Source organism: Camelus dromedarius, chromosome 4 (genome assembly GCF_036321535.1).
Source record: "Camelus dromedarius isolate mCamDro1 chromosome 4, mCamDro1.pat, whole genome shotgun sequence".
In the NCBI taxonomy this organism is placed as follows: Eukaryota; Metazoa; Chordata; class Mammalia; order Artiodactyla; family Camelidae; genus Camelus; species Camelus dromedarius.
The window spans coordinates 74,868,042-74,887,363 of record NC_087439.1 but is presented as its reverse complement, the minus strand read 5'-3'; the positions used below and the strand labels follow the sequence as shown (position 1 = coordinate 74,887,363).

Sequence of the window (19,322 nt, the reverse complement as noted above, 5' to 3'; positions counted from 1 at the left end):
GATTTTCTGTGATTTTTCTGCAAAACTCATAACATGTTTATATAAATATATATATTTCATTAATGAGGATTCTTTTATTCTTCTGTCTTCTAGATAAAAGTTAAGCAGCTTGAAGAACAACTACATTCTTTTACTGAAACCAGTTCACAGAATGACCATCTACGCAAGTTGAATAAGGCACTAGAGGGCAAATATGCTCAGGTGTGTTTAAGAGCTACAAAACAGATTGCTCTTACATTGTTTTAATTACCTTCTAAGAAATCTCTGCCTTTCTCTCCACCTTACCATACTAGCGCAGAAAGATGAATATTCTCTCACTTAAGTTAACAAACATTTTTTAAACATCTACTATGTGCAAGTTGCCACTCAGCCAGCGAGGAATTCCTAAAGATGCCTAAAGCAGGATTGGGACCTTCAACCTGCTTATGCTATAACTGGCAGATTAGGAATGTACTCAGTAAACTTTATTCTGAGTAGAAGGTGATGCCTTTCAGAAACAAGCATAGATTGTGTATGAGCATCCATAGGGAGCATCATTATGACGGAAGTGTCAAGAATTGCTTTCATTGAGAATGTGGTTTTTCATTTTGAGCCTTAAAACTCTTGGCCAATGTGAAGAACAAGTATCTTTGGTTTTTGAATTATAGGCAAATGCATAACTCAGTGCCAACAAGAAACACCTGCAGCAGTCAAGCGCACTTGACAGAGGGCTTACTTGTCAGCATGGTGGCTATCGAGACTGAAAATCTTTTGTAGATCACATAACATTTTAACAGATGAATAGAAGAAGACAAACAAGATATATAAAATATTTAGTGAAGAAAATAATCCAGGAATGCTTCTAAAAGAATGTGATTCCAATGATTTACAAATTTACTGTTATTTATTTTTTATTTTTAACACCCAGTATAAGCATGTGTAACTTCCGTGTCTATAACATTTATGTATGTGTATGCCTGGTAACCAAGGAACTAGAATGTGTCTTCAAATAGAATACTGCTAGGGTTCTAACCATCTGACTCTACTGGTAAAGGGTGCCTCATTAGATGTGCTTTGTTTCTTCACTAGGACATACTTTACACTGGTATTTTCTTCATTCTGAAGGCAAAGGAACACATTTTTAAGTATTTTTCCATCACAGCTTCATTCAGAACACTGTGTTGTTTCTTGTAGTAAAAGGGGCACTCATTGAAAAGTAACTCTAGGTTTAGGTGATTTCATTTCTTTTTAATTGATGATGCCTCCAAGAAGAAGGAAATCTCCAGAGAGGCCTGTACCTTCGAAATTCCTTGAAAGCTATAGGCCCCATGTAAACAATGTAAGGGAACGAACTTCAGTTGGTTTGCCCAGTGTTTCTCCAAACCCTGTGCGCCGTGTGACCTTTGCACCTAACCTGACTTCTGTGAGATCTTCTCAGGAGATTGGAGACTCTAGGATCTCTCTAAGGACTCTCTTGAATGCCATTAAAACCATGGAGGGAAAACTGGAAGGTAAAATAGACATTCTTGCCTCAAGACCCTTATTAAGTGATGAGTCATCAAATTTTCTTAAACGGGATTCGGTAAGTGAAGATGACAAATTAGATCTTAAGGATTTTTCCAATTTTTACAACAATGAAGAAAAGTAATAACAATCCAGAAAGATAATGTTTGGAGGTGTGACAACAAGAAAATTAGGTTCTTCACAAATAGGAGAACCTAATGTAGATTAAAACCATCATTCTGGCTATTGCAAACTTAATTTTTATTTTGGCCACAGAAATAACAGATTTCACTTAACAGTAACTGCTGAGATTTTTTTAAATCTAACTTTCATTTCTTAAAAGTCAATTTTAGTAATCTTAACATTTATCGTAAAATGTTTGGGTAAAGTCTAATTTTAAAATAGAAATACATAAATAGAAAGAAGCTCTAAGAACTTGAACACTGGAAAGTGTTTTCCAAAGAAAACTTACTAGAGTATTCATCTTTGATATTTAAAAATAGAAAGTAATATAGCTTGTCTTCTGGAGTTGACTACTATTTAATCCTTTCTGTAAGCACTTTTGCTAGTTGCTTCTTCATATTTATATATATCTTATAAAAACTGATAAAATTTTAAAAACTGTGTTCTTTCTAATGTACTTCTCTAGAATAAAATCCAGTAGGTTCTCAAAAACCTGTAAATTGGCATCCTTTGTACTATTCTTTTATCCTTACAGAAAAAGTTTTTTAAATGTTACAGCTTAAAAGTTATAAGGAAATGTTGAGGAAGATGTGGGGAAAAGGCATTCTTTGTTGCTGTTGGGAGTGTAAAATGGTACATCTTCCTGTAGAGTGCAATCTGGCAATATTTATCACTTTACCCCCACAGTTGTCTTCTAGGACTTTTTCCTACAGATGTACTAACTTGTATATAAGAAATGTTTACAAGGTTACTTTCTGAAGTATCGTTTGTTAATGGCAAAAGACTAGAAACAACAAAAATTCATCAGTAAGAGACTACCTAAATAAATCATGGTGTATCCATGGTTTGGAATACTGTTTGAAGAGTTTATATATATATAAATGGCTTTTTTTATATATTTATATATATATAAAATAAATAAATAATATACATATGTATTATTAGGTTAAAACAATCAAGGTTCAGAAAAGTATATGTAGTATTTTACTATTTATGTGCAAAGGGGGTGGGAGGATGAAGACTATATACATATGTCTTCACTTGTAATGCATAGAATATCTCTTAAACTGAATCATAACGAATTGACAACATTTTTGAGGAAGGAAACTGAGTGGCTGGGAGATTTTTCACTTAAGACTTTTGTACCTTAAGAATAATGTGAATGTGCTACCTATTAAGAATAGTTTTGTGAACATTTTATTTTCAGCAAAAGTAGAGAAAGGATGATCTTTTCAACAAATGGTGCTAAAGCATTTGGATATCCACATGCAAAAACAAAACAAACAAAATACCTTTGGTCCATACTCCTCACCATATATAAAAATTAACTCAAAATGGATCAGAGCCCTAAATGTAAAACCTAAACCTGTAAAATTTCTAGAAGAAAACATAGGAATAAATCTTTGTGATCTTGGATTACAAAAAGATTTCTTAGATTTGACATCAAAAGCATGGTCCATAAAGGGAAAAAAATGAGAAATTGACAGGTTATGCTCTTCAAAGACATTGTTAAGAAAATGAGATAAGTTACAAGCTGGAGATAAAAATTGCAAATCAAATATCTGATAAAAGCCTTGTCTCCAGAATTTATTAAAAAGTCTCAAAACTTACTAAGAAGGAAACAACCTAATAAAAAAAATAGGCAAAGTGTTTGAACAGATATTTCACCAAAAAAGATATACGGATGATAAGTAAACACTTGAAAAGATGTTAAACATCCATCAGTAGGTTTAATGCAAATTAAAACCACAAGGAGATACTACCACACACTATTAGAATGTTTCAAGGTGAAAAATTGATCATACCAAATGTTAGTGAGGATGTGGAGCAACTGGAACTGTCCTGCACTGTGGAAAGGAATGTAAAATTATACAACCACTTTGCAAGATCGTTTAGTAGTTTCTTTAAAAGTGAAACATGCAACAAACAACCTAATCCCAAAATGGGCAGAAAACCTAAACAAGCAATTCTCCAATGAAGATGTACAGGTGGCCAATAGACACATGAAAAAATGCTCCATATCACTAATTATCAGAGAAGTGCAAATCAGAACTACAATGAGGTATCACCTCACATCAGTCAGCATGGCCATCATTAAAAATGATAAATTATCCACAAATGATAAATGCTGGAGAGGGTGTGGAGAAAGGGAGCCCTCTTACACTACTGGTGGGAATGCAGTTTGGTGCAGCCATTATGGAAAACAGTATGGAGAGTCCTCAAGACACTAAAAATAGACTTACCATGTGATCCAGCAATCCCGCTCAAATGTCCAGAGGGAACTCTAATTCGAAAAGATACATGCACCCAATGTTCATAGCAGCACTATATACAATAGCCAAGACCTGGAAACAACCTAAATGTCCATCGACAGATGACTGGATAAAGAAGTTGTGGTATATTTGTACAATGGAATATTAAGCTGTAATAAAAAGAATAAAATAATGCCATTTGCAACAACATAGATGGACCTGGAGATTGTCATTCTAAGCCAGAAAGAGAAAGAAAAATACCATATATCACTCATATGTGGAATCTAAAAAAAAAAAAGACAGAAATGAACTTATTTACAAAACAAACAGAATCACAGATATAGAAAACAAACTTACGGTAACCAGGGGGAGAAGAGGGTGGGAAGGGGTAAACTGGGAGTTCGAGATTTGTAGATACTAACTTCTATATATAAAATAGATAAACAACATGTTTGTTCTGTATAGCACAGGGAACTATATTCAATGTCTTGTGGTAACCTATAATGAAAAAGAATATGAAAAGGAATATATGTATGTATATGTATGACTGAAACATTAGGCTGTACACCAGAAATTGACACATTGTAAACTGACTATACTTCAATTAAAAGAAGTGAAGAATGCTCCTACTGTATAACCCAGCCATCCCACTCCTAAGTACTTACCAAAGATGAATGGAAGCATATGTCTACACAAAGATTTGTACACAACTGTTCAGAGCAGCTCTATCTCTAATAGCTTAAAACTGGAACAACTCAGGAATCCATCAGGTAACTGTATAATAGAATACTGTTCAGCAACAGAAAGGACTGAATTGTTGATAGATGCAGAAGATTGAATTTCAAAATAATTGTGCTGCATGAAAGAAACCATTCAAAAATGAGTACATAAAATATGATTTACTTTATATAAAATTGTAGAAAATTAAACATTTATTTTGACAGAAAACAGATCAGTGGTTGCATTGGCTGGATGTGTAGAAACGGAAAGGGAGATTACAAAGGAGCATGAGGGAATTTTGGGATGATGGAAATGTTTATTTTGACTATGGTTTCAAGAGTTTGTATATCAAAATTGTACACTTTCAATATACATAGCTGCTTATATGTCAGTTATACCTCAGTAATGCTGTTTAAAAAATAACGTGTATTACTTATATAAAAATTAATTGTATTAAAATGTTTAAAGTAGCATTCTTGAAATGACAAAAGCAATAGAGTTTACTATTTCGTGGTTGCCATGGCTTTACGGGGAAGGGTGTGAACACAAAGTAGCACAGATGAATTCTGTGGAAATGAGGCAGTTCTGTGTCTTGCTTGTGGTGGTGTTCACAGGAATACGTGGATGGGATCAAATTGCTTAGAGCTGTGTGCATATGTGCATATACAGATGAATGCAGGTTTTTTTTTTTTAAAGTTCTGAAAACTGTAAGTTCCATAATCCAGTTAATCTAACAGTCATGTACCAAAGTCAATTTCCTGGTTTTGATGTTAAACTACAGTAATATAAGATGTCACCATTAGAAGCAGAGTGAAGAGTACAGGGACTACACACTAATTTTGTAACATCTTGTGAGTCTATAATTATTTCAAAATAAAACATTTTTAAAAGGTAGTTTTTAAAACAGTATGTCATCTGAAGTGATTGTGTAGATATACTTTTTAGTATAACACTTTGTGTTTCAGGGATATAAAACTGTACTTCTCATTAGGATTCATTTTTCTGTGATACTATTAAGTACTTATTCATCTCTGCTTTTATTAATTTGTACATTGACGTTATATTTTCAAATTCCAAATATGACAATCATGTGATAATCATGATAATCAGTTTCTCCCCCATTTTTCCTCTTACCTTCACGGTCTTATCTCCCATCTCCCTCATTCTCTGCTTCATGGAGATTGACATATATTAGAGATTTGCCCATGTTTATTCACACAGATTTTTTTTTGCTTTGCAAGTTTTCTTTAAGGGAAAAACAGCTAAAGCTGGTTTTATTTATAATAGTGGATAAGCATATTTAATTAAACATTTTAAGTTTGGTTTCTAAATTGCTATGTCTTACTCTAATTGCTGATTTATTGTGCTTTGAAAAGTCATTTATCATTTCTTTTTCTCTACTAAGGTGAAATCCATTCTTGAAAAGAATGAAGAGGAGCTCTCACGAGCAGTGAAGGGTCGTGATGCAGCGCTGAAAGAGAGTCAGAAGTTGAAAGGGGACCTCGAGGCTTTGGAGGACAGGGAGAACAAGAAGGCATGGCATCAGTCCTTCCTGCAGTCAGTTACTGAGATGAAGCGCTTCCAAAACCTCCATGAGCCATGTTCTCTCATTTCTTGTTTCCTTTAGTTAAAAAGAATGAGGATGAATCAGAGGAATATTTTTTTTTCCTAAAGAAAAAACTTTAGAAGAGCTTTAAAATATTTCCCTTAAAAATGCATAATTTAACTCCCTTTTTTTTTTCTTATTGTTTTAAAATAACCAAAAGAAAAAGTGATTTTTTCTGTTGAAACACATCTGATCTTGGTGATAACCACCTACTTATCTTTTATTAATGTGGTATAACACTGCCATGATTTTATGTTAAATCACCAAATGCTTTCTGCTTAACCGTGTGTGTGCTTGGTGGTAAGGGAGGTCACATCCCAAACTTCTCCTACAGCAGGTGCTAGGTTTGGCCTCTGAAGAGGGCTGTGAGTTGCATCATTCATCAGCAGCTTCCACTTTCTCTTATGGCCTTTTTTCCTGAGATAATTCTAATGGGCTTTGGATGTGTTACCTTCTTCTGCCCCTACCATAAGGTAGCTGAGCAGGGCCAGCTTGGGAACCTAGACCCAAACAGCTGTCGATCCCAATGTCTCTGGTTAATATATGTGCTGGGACATGGCAAGAGTTAGGAAACACTGCAGAGTTCTAGGATCCAGGGTCTCGTGTTCTTTTTCTCAAAGACATAATAACTTAAAATAGAAAGAAAATACTTTAATTATTCTTCTTAGCTCTCTACCAGGCGGGGTTTCCATGCTCTTTCCTAGAAGTAACGGGATTTAGCAGCAGCAGAATAACCAGAAAGGATCAAGTATCTTTGTCTTGTTTCATTTTCTATTAGGTGGGGAACTTTCAGCGACAACTGGCAGAGGCTAAAGAAGACAACTGCAAAGTTACAATCATGTTGGAGAATGTGTTGGCTTCTCACAGTAAGATGCAAGGTGCTCTGGAAAAAGTGCAAATAGAGCTTGGACGGAGGGATTCAGAGATTGCAGGCCTCAAGAAAGAAAGGTACCAGAGATGATTTTTTTCTGTCTTTGTACTTGTATTTTTCTGCTGCATTGCAGCAAGGAACGAGGTGCAGTCAAGAAACAGTCCCTTTATATTGCTTCCTCTGTGGAAGAATTAGTCAAATGATATTTAAAGAACTAGCAATTCGGGGAAAATCTGGAATTAGAAATAAGCATAATTTTCGAAAATTCAAAATTTTCATATTTTGTAGTGATGTAAATGAGTGTGCATTCTAGAAATTCATGTATATTGCTGTTTTATCCTTACACCATTTAAACCTGCCCTAGGGTCTACAGAATAATGGTTGAGATAATTGAAGCTAAGTGTCTACTTTAGTTTGAATTAATTATTTATTAGTATCCTATTTAAAGATTAGTAACTATTTTAGATGAATCATCCTAAGAACTACTTCTAGCCATGATTTATAAGTAAATTCTTTTGAATGTTTCAAAAACTTCATAAAAGTTTCCCTTTTAGGTTAATTTTAATAAGTCCTCTAATATACACTGTCATGCATGTATTGGTGGTGCATACTGCCTCTATGTTATAACAGAACAAGTGACTTTTACTCTTCATTGTGCTTATTTTTCACGTTATGTATGTGTATTACCTCTGAACTTAAAAAAAAAGTAAATGGGATGGTATTAAAAATAGTTTATTATTCACAATAAAATTCTAGGTAAACAGCAAAAATCTCAACAGCAAACCAGTCCACTTAGAGGCATGATATAGTTTTGTACTAGTGATAAATCTACAGTATAAAATTACTAGTCCATAAGTTAGTCATTAACATGTATGATAGCTTAATTATTTAGCCAAATTAAATCATAGCTAGGACAAATTTCTAATCCCTAGGAGCCTTAGTATCTTAACCTGAAACTGCGGCTAATTGTCAGCTGCCAACTCTCAGATATTCTGAGCATCTGTAACCCACTCACTACACGTGCCATTTGGGCTTCCTGGAAGAAGGACACCCTGTATCTCCCAATGATATCATTCCTAGATGGCTCTTTCCTGTCGTTCTCTCTGTGCTTCCTGTTTGTAGGGCTCTAAATCAACAGCGGGTGCAGAAGCTGGAAGCAGAAGTGGACCAGTGGCAGGCCAGGATGCTTGTCATAGATGCTCAGCACAACAGTGAGGTAGAGGCTGGGTTGTTTGGTTTGTTTTTTTTTTTTTTGGTGGGGGAGTGTTAATTAGGTTATTTATTTATTTTAATGGAGGTACTGGGGATTGAACCCAGGACCTTGTGTATGCTAAGCACGCACTCTATGACTGAGCTGTACCCTCCCCCTACATCTGGTTTTTATAAACGATAATGTTATTTTTTATTTTATTGGGATATTGCTGTTTTGGAAAAATGGAGTAAAACAATCAGGTAAATTTCCTTTCCATTTAAGTCTGAGTTTTGGACAGTCCAAAAATTTGGACATATTTACAAATGGGAGATGGCTCTACAGTCTTACAAAGAGTCATTGACTGGCAAACTAGGACCATAAGTATGCCTGATTCTCTTCGTCTTGTATGGTCTATATTCTTTTCATGTATTAATGCATAAATGATTACAGAAGTTAAGGGGCTTAGAGAGTAACTTATAACTTCAGTCAGAAGTAGCTAGACTGACCCCACTAAATAGGGAGACACATCCTCACAGGTGTATACACACAGGATCATGTATCTGCACATAGGCACATGTATAAAATACAAGGGATATTTCATATGAGTAAGCTTTTTCAGAAAGGATATACAAGGGACAGTTGCCCGTTCTTACCACTCTAGGCGGTGAGACCAGAGGGTCATAGAATCAGGAAAGGAAATTTAACTAGTTTAAATTTTCAGAAAATAGGATGAATGCATTTGGTTCTATTTCCCAAAGTGGTCTAGTGACCAATGGAGCATACCCTTTCCGTCACTTTCTAAGAGTCTCCTAAGCACTGTGTGTAATAAGTTCTCACATACAAAGAGTGATATACAGTGTTTGTGGACTTCTTGCATCTGTTACAGTGGAATTAAACTCTGCTTTCTTCTTTCTTTCAGATGGAGCCTCTACAGAAAGCTCTAGATGTAGCTAGAGAAGACAACAGGAAACTGGCCATGAGCCTGGAGCAAGCTCTCCAGACAAATAATCATTTGCAAACAAAGCTTGATCATGTTCAAGAGAAATTGGAAAGCAAAGAACTCGAGAGACAGAATTTGGAAACCTTCAGGTAAGGGCAGTATAGTCACAGTGAGATTAGGAGAGAACCTCTGGGAGAGTGAGTCTGGCTTACTCACAGAAACCAGTTCAGCCCTTTTCCCTACTTTGCACTGGTGCTCCTAGCAGAGTCGTGTGAAGGAAGCCGGCTGGGGTACACACACTCATCTGGATCTCTTTTTTAAGCTCTTCCCTCGTCTAATGTCAATCTCCTTCTGTACATGAAGGTGAAACCAAGTTGGGACACTTGCTTTTAAAGTACACATAAATTTTTGATAGAAAAGTTTTGGCAGAAACATGTATGATTTGGAAAAGGTAACAGCAGCCTGGATGGGAGTTACCCCTTCAGGAGTGGAATGATTCCATCTAACCAGATGCTGAATCATTCATTGTTTTCAGTTTTGGCCTGAGATGAGTTAGGTCAGACCCATCAAGTTCAGGTCGAGCCAGTAAAGTGCTTTCTTAAACTGTATCTAGATAAATATGATTTAGGTATTAATAACATTCCATGAAAATTTATACCCAAGGGAAATGCATCATGCACATGGATCTTTTTTCAGGTGGTGAGCATATTGATACAGCAGACAGGTAAAAGCTAAAGCAGAGAAGATATTTTTCATATTTTTGATCTGTACACGTTTTATGTTCTGGTGAAACGTTGCTGGCTCAAGGCTACTCAATATTGGTTAAGGCAAGAGTGTGTGTTTCACTCTTTGGGTAGATCTCTTTATATTGAATAACTTCTTGTTTTTTAATGCTATAGGCAAATGCTTATATTTTCTTCTGTTAATGACTTCCAGATCAGCGAGTTCACCTGGTGACTGATCTGCTCTCATTTATAAATCACACAGCTTTGGACAGTTGCCCATTCTTACCTCCTAAGATGATTTCTAAAGGTGGTTTATCATCTTTTTCAAAACAGAGAACGGATGAATGAAGAATCCAAAATGGAAGCCGAGTTGCATGCTGAACGCATAGATGCTCTAAGAAAGCAGTTTCAAACTGAGAGAGAAACTGCAAAGAAAGCAGCACAACGGGAAATGACTGAGGTATGGAGGCAAGTGACAAAAACATCTCTCTCTCTCTAGGTGAATGAATGCCTTTGGAGAGGAGAACCAGTTACGGAATTTCTGAGAATGGCTGTGGTTCTTTGGCTCTTCCAATCCTCCCCCTTCCCCAGCAAGCCAGATGCATCTCTCTGCTATCTGTAAATCAACACACAAAAAAATTTCTGATATACAGTTATCTGCCCAGCAAAGGAAGAGACTGCCGTCTGATAGATACCAAATCACCTGTCTCCTTAGTTCACGTAGCTAGCATCCATCATGCCTCTGCCTTCTCCTGCGAGGCACGTGTAAAAGCAGCAATAGTGGTACTATTTACATAATAGTTGTAAATTGCAAGTCTGACCCAGTAAAATTACCCCAGTAATTACAATTGCAAATTTTGTAAAATTTTGTAAATTGCAAAATCACTATATAAATATTAGCAAGATAAAAACATTCTGTGGGAAACAAAAAGGTGCGCCTAAACTAAAGGTACCTTCAGTCAGACTTGTTCAGAATATTTAAAGTTTAAATCCTTTTAACAAGGATCAGTGAAAATTGTGAACTTGTGCAGGAGACCAAGGGAATAGTAAGTGATGTCTTAAGCAGCTAGCAGCAGGGTGGGCTCACGGTGCACTAGGAGCCCCAGTTCTGCCTCTTACTAGTGCAGTGCCAAGGCTAAGCCTGCACAAGGGCTGAGCAGTTTAGAAAGAAGGAGAAAGGCAAGAGGGGGGACTCACCCACCAGTGGCTTGTACCTGCCGTCACAGTTGGAGACAGGAGACTTAGCTGATGTCGCTGAAGCATCCTGGTCTCAGAGGCAGGCTCAGGAGAAAGGAGACACAAAACAAGTCTGCAAGTTAGGCCCAGAAATAGAGACCACAGAGAGCAGGAGGAGCGTGCTGCTTAGGGGCAGGACTTCCTAGCGCTTTTACCGGCTGAACTGGCCTCTCCCTCTTACTGTCTGGGTCTAATCAGGAGACAGGGTCCTGGGTGTCTCAAGGCACCAGATGACCAGTCCTTATGTGTGCCTTCCCCGGTGAGACACATAGTCCCCCTGACCCAGGGACAATATATGTGGTAGCAAGGAGTCAAAGGCTAGAGGTATTTAGAAGAGATGCTCCATGTGTGCGTTCACCACTGCAGGCCAGGGCGTCACTCTCCTTTGTCAGACTGAGGTTCAGAGCCTGCTGAGAGTGGCCCAGCCAGAGTTCCTCAATCCTCAGCAAGAATTAGGAGAAGGCCCAAATGCTAGGGAGTGGCAGAAAAGTGTGAGAGAGAACAAAGCAGGAAGGGGAAGAGGGAAGCCTGCCCTGACAGACGATGATCTGACCTCCTAAAAGGAGCATCCGATCAAGCCAAGGGGAGAGGCTCCCATAGGAAGGGGAGGGGAGAGAGAGAAAGAAGGTGAGAGAAAGGGAGACCCACCCAAAGGGCTCCCTGTACTTTGAGGGTCCCCCTATGTTTTGGGGTCCCCCACAGGCCACCAAATGTTGGGGGACACACAGAGGCAGAAACAGGTACACTGCTGGAGGCAACAGCGGCCACACAGACGAGAGGAGCCTTTGTGAGCCACCAGGTGTGAATGTGCAGGGTCTTTTATTGTGGAAGGGGCTATGAGCACAAAGGGATATTGGCTGTAAGTGAGGGAAGGGACTTTGGTATGCGGAAGGTTAGTGGATTTATGACTCCAGTAAGACAGAGACATGAGCGACAAAGCACGGCAGTGGGATTTATGACTCCGATGGGGAGATGTGGGCTGTGACGAGTCGGCCTGAGCTACGGTAAGGCCAGCCTTACTGTATTAAGCAACAGGGCTGTTAATTCTGCTAAGGCAAACACCTGTCAGGACTTCGTCTTCTGAAGAGGAGCGAGTGGATGCCTAAGGGCTGGAAGTCTGGGGGCCACAGGGCATCGGCAGGCACCAGCTGGCCCTGCGTTTAGCAGTGTGTAAACTTACTGTCTATGCACATGACTAAACTTCTGAGTCTGTTTCCTCCATCCTAAAATGGAGATCATCACGATGTTTCAGGGTTGTTTTGAGGGTTAAATTGGAATATATGTAAAGTAATTACCATAGTGCATAAACATAAGTACAAAGCGGTAAGTTTTTTTAGGGTTTACGCAGTTTTGACAAAGCTGTGATTGAGGTAACAGTGGAATATCTCAGAGGAAGTGAGCTGAGTAGTAATGAAAGGCTGACCCTGTAGTGTGGTGTTAGGATCTGAAGGAATGAGCTAATGTAGAGAAAAGAGGTACAAATAATTTGGACCTTTTTCTTTGACACGTTAAACACTTACCAGCCATAGAGAATGCCACATTCCTGTCTTCTCCATTTTCAGCTGCCTCTTCTTCCTAAAAATTAAGTGGCACTGATTTAAGGGCACATGAGGAGAAGTGGAACCCTGTAAGGTGATTTAAGTAATGTTAAAAGATAAACTGAGGAATATTAAAATTTTAAGGTTATTCGAACAAAAATCAATTTGAATCGGGCAGTATGCAGTTGATTCCAAGCAGAAAGGAGCTCCAAGGAGCCTTACAAAATGGAAGGCTTTCTATAGGCAGAACAAAGCAGTTACACTAGGCAAAAAAGCGGATTGGTTATTGCCAGCTTACTTCCTCTAGGGGATGACAGAGGTCAGCCAGGCAGATTATCCGATGCATGCTGATCAGTCAGGCAATTCCTGATTAACTGGTTTAAGAGTCCATTTCTGGGAGAGCCAAAACTGTAATTTTACAGTTTCAGTTTGGTTGACAGAAAATTATGAAAATCTCTTAATGATTCTCCACAAATCTACTTATTGCCTCACTTACCCTCCTTTTTAAAAGGTCCAAAAAGAATGAAATACAGGGACCCAGCTAAACATAAACTTCTCTTCCTGAGTAGAAGGTAAAATGCTCTGATGTTCCCTCTGTGTTCCACAGCTGAAGAAAGCCCTTGACGAAGCCAACTTCAGATCAGTGGAAGTGTCCCGGACCAACCGAGAGCTGCGGCAGAAACTCACAGAGCTGGAAAAGATGCTGAACAGCAGCAAGGAGAAAATAAAGACTCAAAAGGCTCAAATTAAGCTCCACTTGTCGGCTAAGACGAATAATGCTCAAAATATAGAGAGGATGAAGGTTGTATGAGAAACCCCAAGTCTCCCCTCACTTCCCTGGTATCTGATGAGGATCCTGGCGGGCAGGGGTGTCCAGGGAATATGGTTTCGGAGCACTAACACTACCATGTGTTCCCTGGGAATTTCAGCCACACCTGGGAAGTGGGCAGATTGCCTTGGTGGGGCGGGGTAGGGGGGAACACTGTTTTTCCAGCAGAGATACTGCTGCATCAGTGTTGTCTTTCTCATTAGCTGCCAGTGTCACATTCTGGCTCCCCATCTGTCTCCTCCACAGTGACTGTACAGGGCTTTGCTCTTGCAGGGTCAGTGGGCTGGAAGAGGAGAACCCAGCAAGAACTGATAACTGGGTCTTGTGTGGGATTCCTTCTGTCATCCTTCCCGTCATTCTGCAGGCAAAAGAGCAAGTCAGTTTTTCCACTGATCATCTTTCTATGTTATTTCCACATTTACTTTCAGCAAATAGAAACAGAATTGAGGCAAATGGAGATCATTAAGGATCAATATCAGAAGAAAAACTATGAACAGGTAGATGATTTCCACACACGCTGTTTACCATTCGCGTAAAATCCCAACCTTGGACAGGTTCACCCACTGTCTCCCTCTTTGTGCCCTATCAGTCCCTGAGTATCCAGAAATTTGTATCTGAAATGACTAACCTCCAGAAGGAGATGCAGCTGTTGGCCAAGAGCCAGTATGACACCTCAGCACGGAATAAACAGCAAGAGCTGTGCCTCGAGGCAGAGCGGAAAGTACGGCAGGAGCTGGAGAACCGGTGCCAGGTACGGGCCTTCCTCAGCTTCATCTCAGGCTGTCAGCAGGTGCCATGTGCAGAACCCAGCATGAGGGCACCCAGGTTTTCCAGGTTCTGTAGAAGAAAACCAGTTTACAAGTTGTTCATCTTAGCTGAGCCCTTAGGGTCGTGTCTGGGAAGAAGCCTGTAGTTTTGAATGTGGTGCATCATCTTCACTTTCAGTTTAAAAATGAGTATCATCCTTATTGAAGAGCAGCTAAATCTCACATATGCAGAATACTAACGAAGTGAGACTCAGAATACTAGGTGAGACTTCTGAATTTCACAGTTTTTCAGTCTTTTATACCCCTTGGTTCTTCCCTGTAGCTCATATACATCTGTTGTCATTACAAGACTTTTAGCTATTCCCAACCTAATGAAAAGCACATTTTATCACCAAAAAGGGACTTCAAGAAATCATCTAGTTCTTGCCTTTCAACAGAGATTGTCTGCTACAAAAGGTACCCCCCTAATCTGGAAAGAGATGTGAATCACCTTGTCTCAGAAGAATCCATAAGTCAAAGTCAAAATCTATAACTGTATACACATATGTATACTGTAGGTTAAACTCAAAGTAACAGTTTTTATCTTGTAGTTTGGTAGCACCTGGAGTTAGAAACTACCCCATCAGGTTTTCCTAACTCGGTTGCTCATTTATTACAACGTTGAGACTCTGTTCCATATGTAATACACAGAGTTTGTAAAAAATCATTTTCAGGAATTGGAAGAAACTGTCAGACACCTGAAGAAATGTAAAGAGGCAACAGAGAATAAACTGAAAGAAGCCAGTGTGGAATCAGAACAGGTAAGTCAGACCCACGGACATAAGGACTTAGACAAGCTTCCTCAGACACAACAACCCTGAACCACAGAAGTCAGGGTACAATCCTTCATTAACACGGTTGTCAGGAGTACAAAGGGCAAGAACCAATAACCTGCTCAGCATGGCCTCCGTTATAAAGAACAGATAGTTTCAGGTCAAGGTTTTGTGCCTTGATGAGAGATCACAGAAGCTGAAGTATTGACTAACCCTGATGTCCAGGTCCCTACCACTAAATACAAGAAGGGAAGACCAGAAGGTGCGTGGGTTTTAATGCATTATTGTTTGATATGAACTAAGAAAAGTGGGACTCTGTTCCATCAATAACCAGAAGTATAAAGTAGGCCCTATCAATGAATTTGATTTCTCTGTTCTAATATCTTATATTGGCCTTTTTGAAGGTATTTAAAATGATAAATTTTTAGAGCTAGAAAAGATCCTTCAAATTATCAGTCTATCACAACCAGCCCTTATTAGCCAGATAAGGAAACAGAGATCCTTAGGCTAAAGGTATCACAGTGACATTGCTGCCAGTTTGTCCCTTTTATAGACATTACATTATATTAACAATATGACTGTCAGAATGGTATATTTAAAGGAATTTGGACTCTGACAAACATAAGTTTGCCAACTGTGACCTTAAGGAACATTTACTTTCTTTAACTTACCAGTTCCCACATTCATAAGTCAGGAAGCTGTTACCTCCTACTGTTTTCTGAAAGATGGCTCAGAATTTCAATAAACGTTAGTTCCCTTCTCGTTCACCATACAAGATGAGACATGACATACAATGTCACTTCAGGCACCTTTTCCTCCACTTTTGATAGTGCTGGAGGAAAGTGGGGCTTGGTTTAGGAGGGTGGGAGTGTCTCTGTCATCAGGATGCACAAACAGAAATTATTTTAGCTTTGTAGCTCTCTAAAAGGTAAATGACAAGGGTAGTGCTATTTTCTTATCTCAGTATTTGGTACCCACGCCATGACCTGGTTTGTACGGGAAAGAACATGGTAGCACAGATTTATTAAGGACCAGTTATACGGCAGGCGCCATACTAGGTGATGGAGATACAAGGTGAACAAGGCAGGTGAAGCCTCTGCTCTCACTCTTGCCTTCTCCCAGGCAAGAGAGAAATACCCACACGCTCAGACCTCAGTGTCAAAACACAAAAATGCTGTCCATGAAACATAAGCAGAGGAAACAGTCATTTTACTTTTTATTCTAGAAGATACGTTCTAGAGCTGTTTTGAAGCAACCTTTCTATAAAATAAAAACCTGTTGGCTCTACCTTCAAAATACCAAAGTATCCCTAATACTTAGAAAAGTGCCCGGCATATGTAGGCACTCCGTAAATATTTGTCAAGCAAGTGAATACTAATTCCAGATCATCTTCAAAGGCAGACTGTTAGAGGGACTTGCAGTTTGTTTTCAAGTTTAACAAAGGGGATTTGAAAGTTTGTGTTTGAGCTAAAATATAAGATATTTTGATAAAGGAAATAAAAATACAACTTACACTAAACTAGTCCAGTTTATTTATTTATTTTTTTTTTACTAATTCATTCTATTACTGTCACAGCACAAGAGAAAAATGTAGCCTTTATACAGTTTAGGAACTTTGGAGGAGGAGTCTTAGCATAAATCAAAATATGGTTAAGTAAATCTACCTCGTTCATTTTCAATGCCATCTTGTACTTTCATTCCTCTCTCACCTCAGTTCACATCCAGGAAATATTAACAAATGCATGAAAAGCAACAGGCTTGCATGCATTCATAAACTCCCCATTCAGAAATTATTCTCATCTGTAGGATGTGTATTATGAAATAGTTTGCAAAGACCATACAGTCAGAATCTGAGTCTTAACATCTGAGTAAAAAGTCTCTTGAACTAATACACAAAAAACTTATAACTGTTTCTTTGTTGTAATTTAATGACAACGCATACATGTTAGATAACAGCTAACCTGGAAGAAGCTCACCGCTGGTTCAAGTGCAGGTTCGATGGCCTACAGCTGGAGCTGACAAAAAACCGGCTGCAGAGGCTTCCCCGGGAGGACAGGTGGCGGGAAGAGGTAGAGTATTTGACCGTCTTAAGCAATTCTGGATTCCTTCTTTCTCAGACTGCTAATTACACAAGTGCCGTCTTCTTCCAGCTACTCTCTCCTAATCTGTAGATTTCTTTAAAACTACTGCTTAGAAAACCAATTTACTGAATTTCTTTCTTAAAAGTTCTAACTCTCCCAAGCTGTCTAGATTAGAACCATCTACCCTGATAAAAAAAAATTCATAAAGGCAATATAAGTCCTCATCTCCACAGTTATTTTTTAACAGTTTGGGGTGTTTTCTTTCCAGCAGGACCAAGATAAAAGGCACGACGGCATGTCCAGCCAGTCTGCTCTACATCGATGGGAGAATAAACAGAATCTTAGACTTGTGCCCAAGAAGTGTCCTTCTGAACTAGAGAGAAAGTGATGTCCTTGACAGAGGAGCTTTTTCACTTTCAACAGCTACATCACCAGGATTCCCCAAGCCCAGCAACCAGCACTGGCCTGTTTCCACAGTCATCAGAACATGAAGTCTTTGATGTGGGCTGAAGATTTTGGACCTGAGTTTATCCTTTTATGAACTCTTTGATTTCAATACAGAACCACCCCATCTTTTTTGTCCCTTTCCCCATTTTTCCACCCAATAAATTTATATTAATGTGTTATATGATAGGAGACAGTGTTGCATGATACTTGGCTATTTTTCTAGGTAATTCTTATCAAAAAGCATTTAGTGAGGTACTGGATGATACAGCAGCTAAATGATATGATGCTTTATTTCAGAGAAATGTCCTGGTCTAACATCTAGCAGATAATCCCTGGAAATACAGTCACCTGGAAAATGGTAAAACCTCTCCCACTGTCTTGTAAACGAACATACACCCTTCTATGCTCGGTAACTACCAGCACACCTTTAATAAGAACTTCTCTCTGTTCTTACATAAGGTATCTCAGAGACTGTGTGTGCAGCTTCCTTGGACATTTACAAAGAAGTTCACTGACCTCTGCTCCGGGAGATTATGCCTGACCAGTTATGCCCCCCTTACTATATAGTCAGCAATAAATTCAGCTCTGTCTTTTAAGATACTGAGTGGTGGATTATGTAATTCAGACTTTATGTAAACATAATACCTGGCTTAACTGAACTGAAGCTGATGGCAGTATTAGGACCTAAGTCAAGTGAGCAATTATGAAATTGGAGTAAATATCAAATATAAGACTCTAGAGGTTGATGAGCCCACCACTCAATATCCGATTTAAAAAAAAACACACACAGCTGAATTCATTGCTTGCTGTGGTAGGCGAGCGCTTTGCTGGTCAGAGTCCTCCCTGATCAGAGCAAACTGCTCGTCTTCTGTAGGGTTCTGAGGAAGCCTGGAGTTCCAGTATTGGGAGACTTTCATGGGCTTAAGTGGGTTGACGACATCTGTAGACGTGTACTTACTTGGGTCAGGCTTGTGTGGATTAGCTGGCATTCAGAAGCAAATTCACTAGTGTGTCCACTTCTGTACGTCTGACTTTCAAGAGTGAGGGACTCACTTTTTGGCAGGCTGGTAAAAGCCTCCTTAAGTTATCTAAAGCCTATAGTACTTACCCCTTTGGACTCTTTATAAGGAAGTATAGTCAATTTGAGGGTACCAGGGAGTCATAATCTTAAAACAGCCCAACCATGAGCCCCAAAGAACAATCAGCCTTGATCCTGGGATGGCACTGAAAACTTTGGTCCTGAATTCTGCATAGGAAAAAAAGACCCCAGGTACCGCACAGGAGAGATGATCAACCCCAATGGATTGTAAGTATATTGTCCCTGAGTGTTGTCATAGAAACAGTCACAGCTGCATGCCAAGAATATTTATGTCATCATCATGCAGAACTAGGGCTTTTTTTCCACTTATATATTGTCCTCAAAGGGTATCATTATTGATAGTGTAACGTGCATTTATATCATTTTTTAGATTGGTTATAGTAAGTATTAACCTAGGAGAAGTGAATTACAGAGTTATATATGATCATTGCTAGTAAAGCTTAGAACAACGTATAGTGCAAGTTGCTGAAGTGTTTCTATGATACTTTTATAGTGTCTAGCATATACACTAGCTTCTATAGTGGGCCTGTACTTTCTGAAAC

General features: G+C 38.8%; 1 protein-coding gene and 1 long non-coding RNA gene across 10 annotated transcripts in view; one reads left to right on the top strand and one right to left on the bottom strand.

Moving 5' to 3' along the window:
• The window catches only part of CCDC150 (coiled-coil domain containing 150), a 64,788-nt gene extending 46,923 nt beyond the window's left edge, over positions 1–17,865 (top strand). For 8 of the 9 annotated variants that reach the window (XM_010979737.3, XM_064485129.1, XM_031452080.2 and 5 more), the window contains 12 exons: positions 94–201; positions 6,043–6,171; positions 7,022–7,191; positions 8,237–8,330; positions 9,226–9,395; positions 10,305–10,431; positions 13,353–13,547; positions 14,003–14,071; positions 14,164–14,325; positions 15,055–15,141; positions 17,103–17,222; positions 17,503–17,865. In XM_010979737.3, coding sequence (XP_010978039.1) covers positions 94–201; positions 6,043–6,171; positions 7,022–7,191; positions 8,237–8,330; positions 9,226–9,395; positions 10,305–10,431; positions 13,353–13,547; positions 14,003–14,071; positions 14,164–14,325; positions 15,055–15,141; positions 17,103–17,222; positions 17,503–17,622 — 1,551 coding nt within the window. In that variant the 3' untranslated portion in view covers positions 17,623–17,865. The remainder of the gene's footprint in view (positions 1–93; positions 202–6,042; positions 6,172–7,021; positions 7,192–8,236; positions 8,331–9,225; positions 9,396–10,304; positions 10,432–13,352; positions 13,548–14,002; positions 14,072–14,163; positions 14,326–15,054; positions 15,142–17,102; positions 17,223–17,502) is intronic. The other variant, XM_031452087.2, reaches the window with a different exon arrangement.
• Positions 6,140–12,784, bottom strand: LOC135321155 (uncharacterized). The gene is made up of 4 exons (XR_010380678.1): positions 12,728–12,784; positions 11,169–11,252; positions 10,258–10,587; positions 6,140–6,258 (listed from the first exon to the last, which is right to left on the bottom strand). It is a non-coding gene; the product is annotated as an uncharacterized LOC135321155 (long non-coding RNA).
• Positions 17,866–19,322: the final 1,457 nt, after the last annotated feature.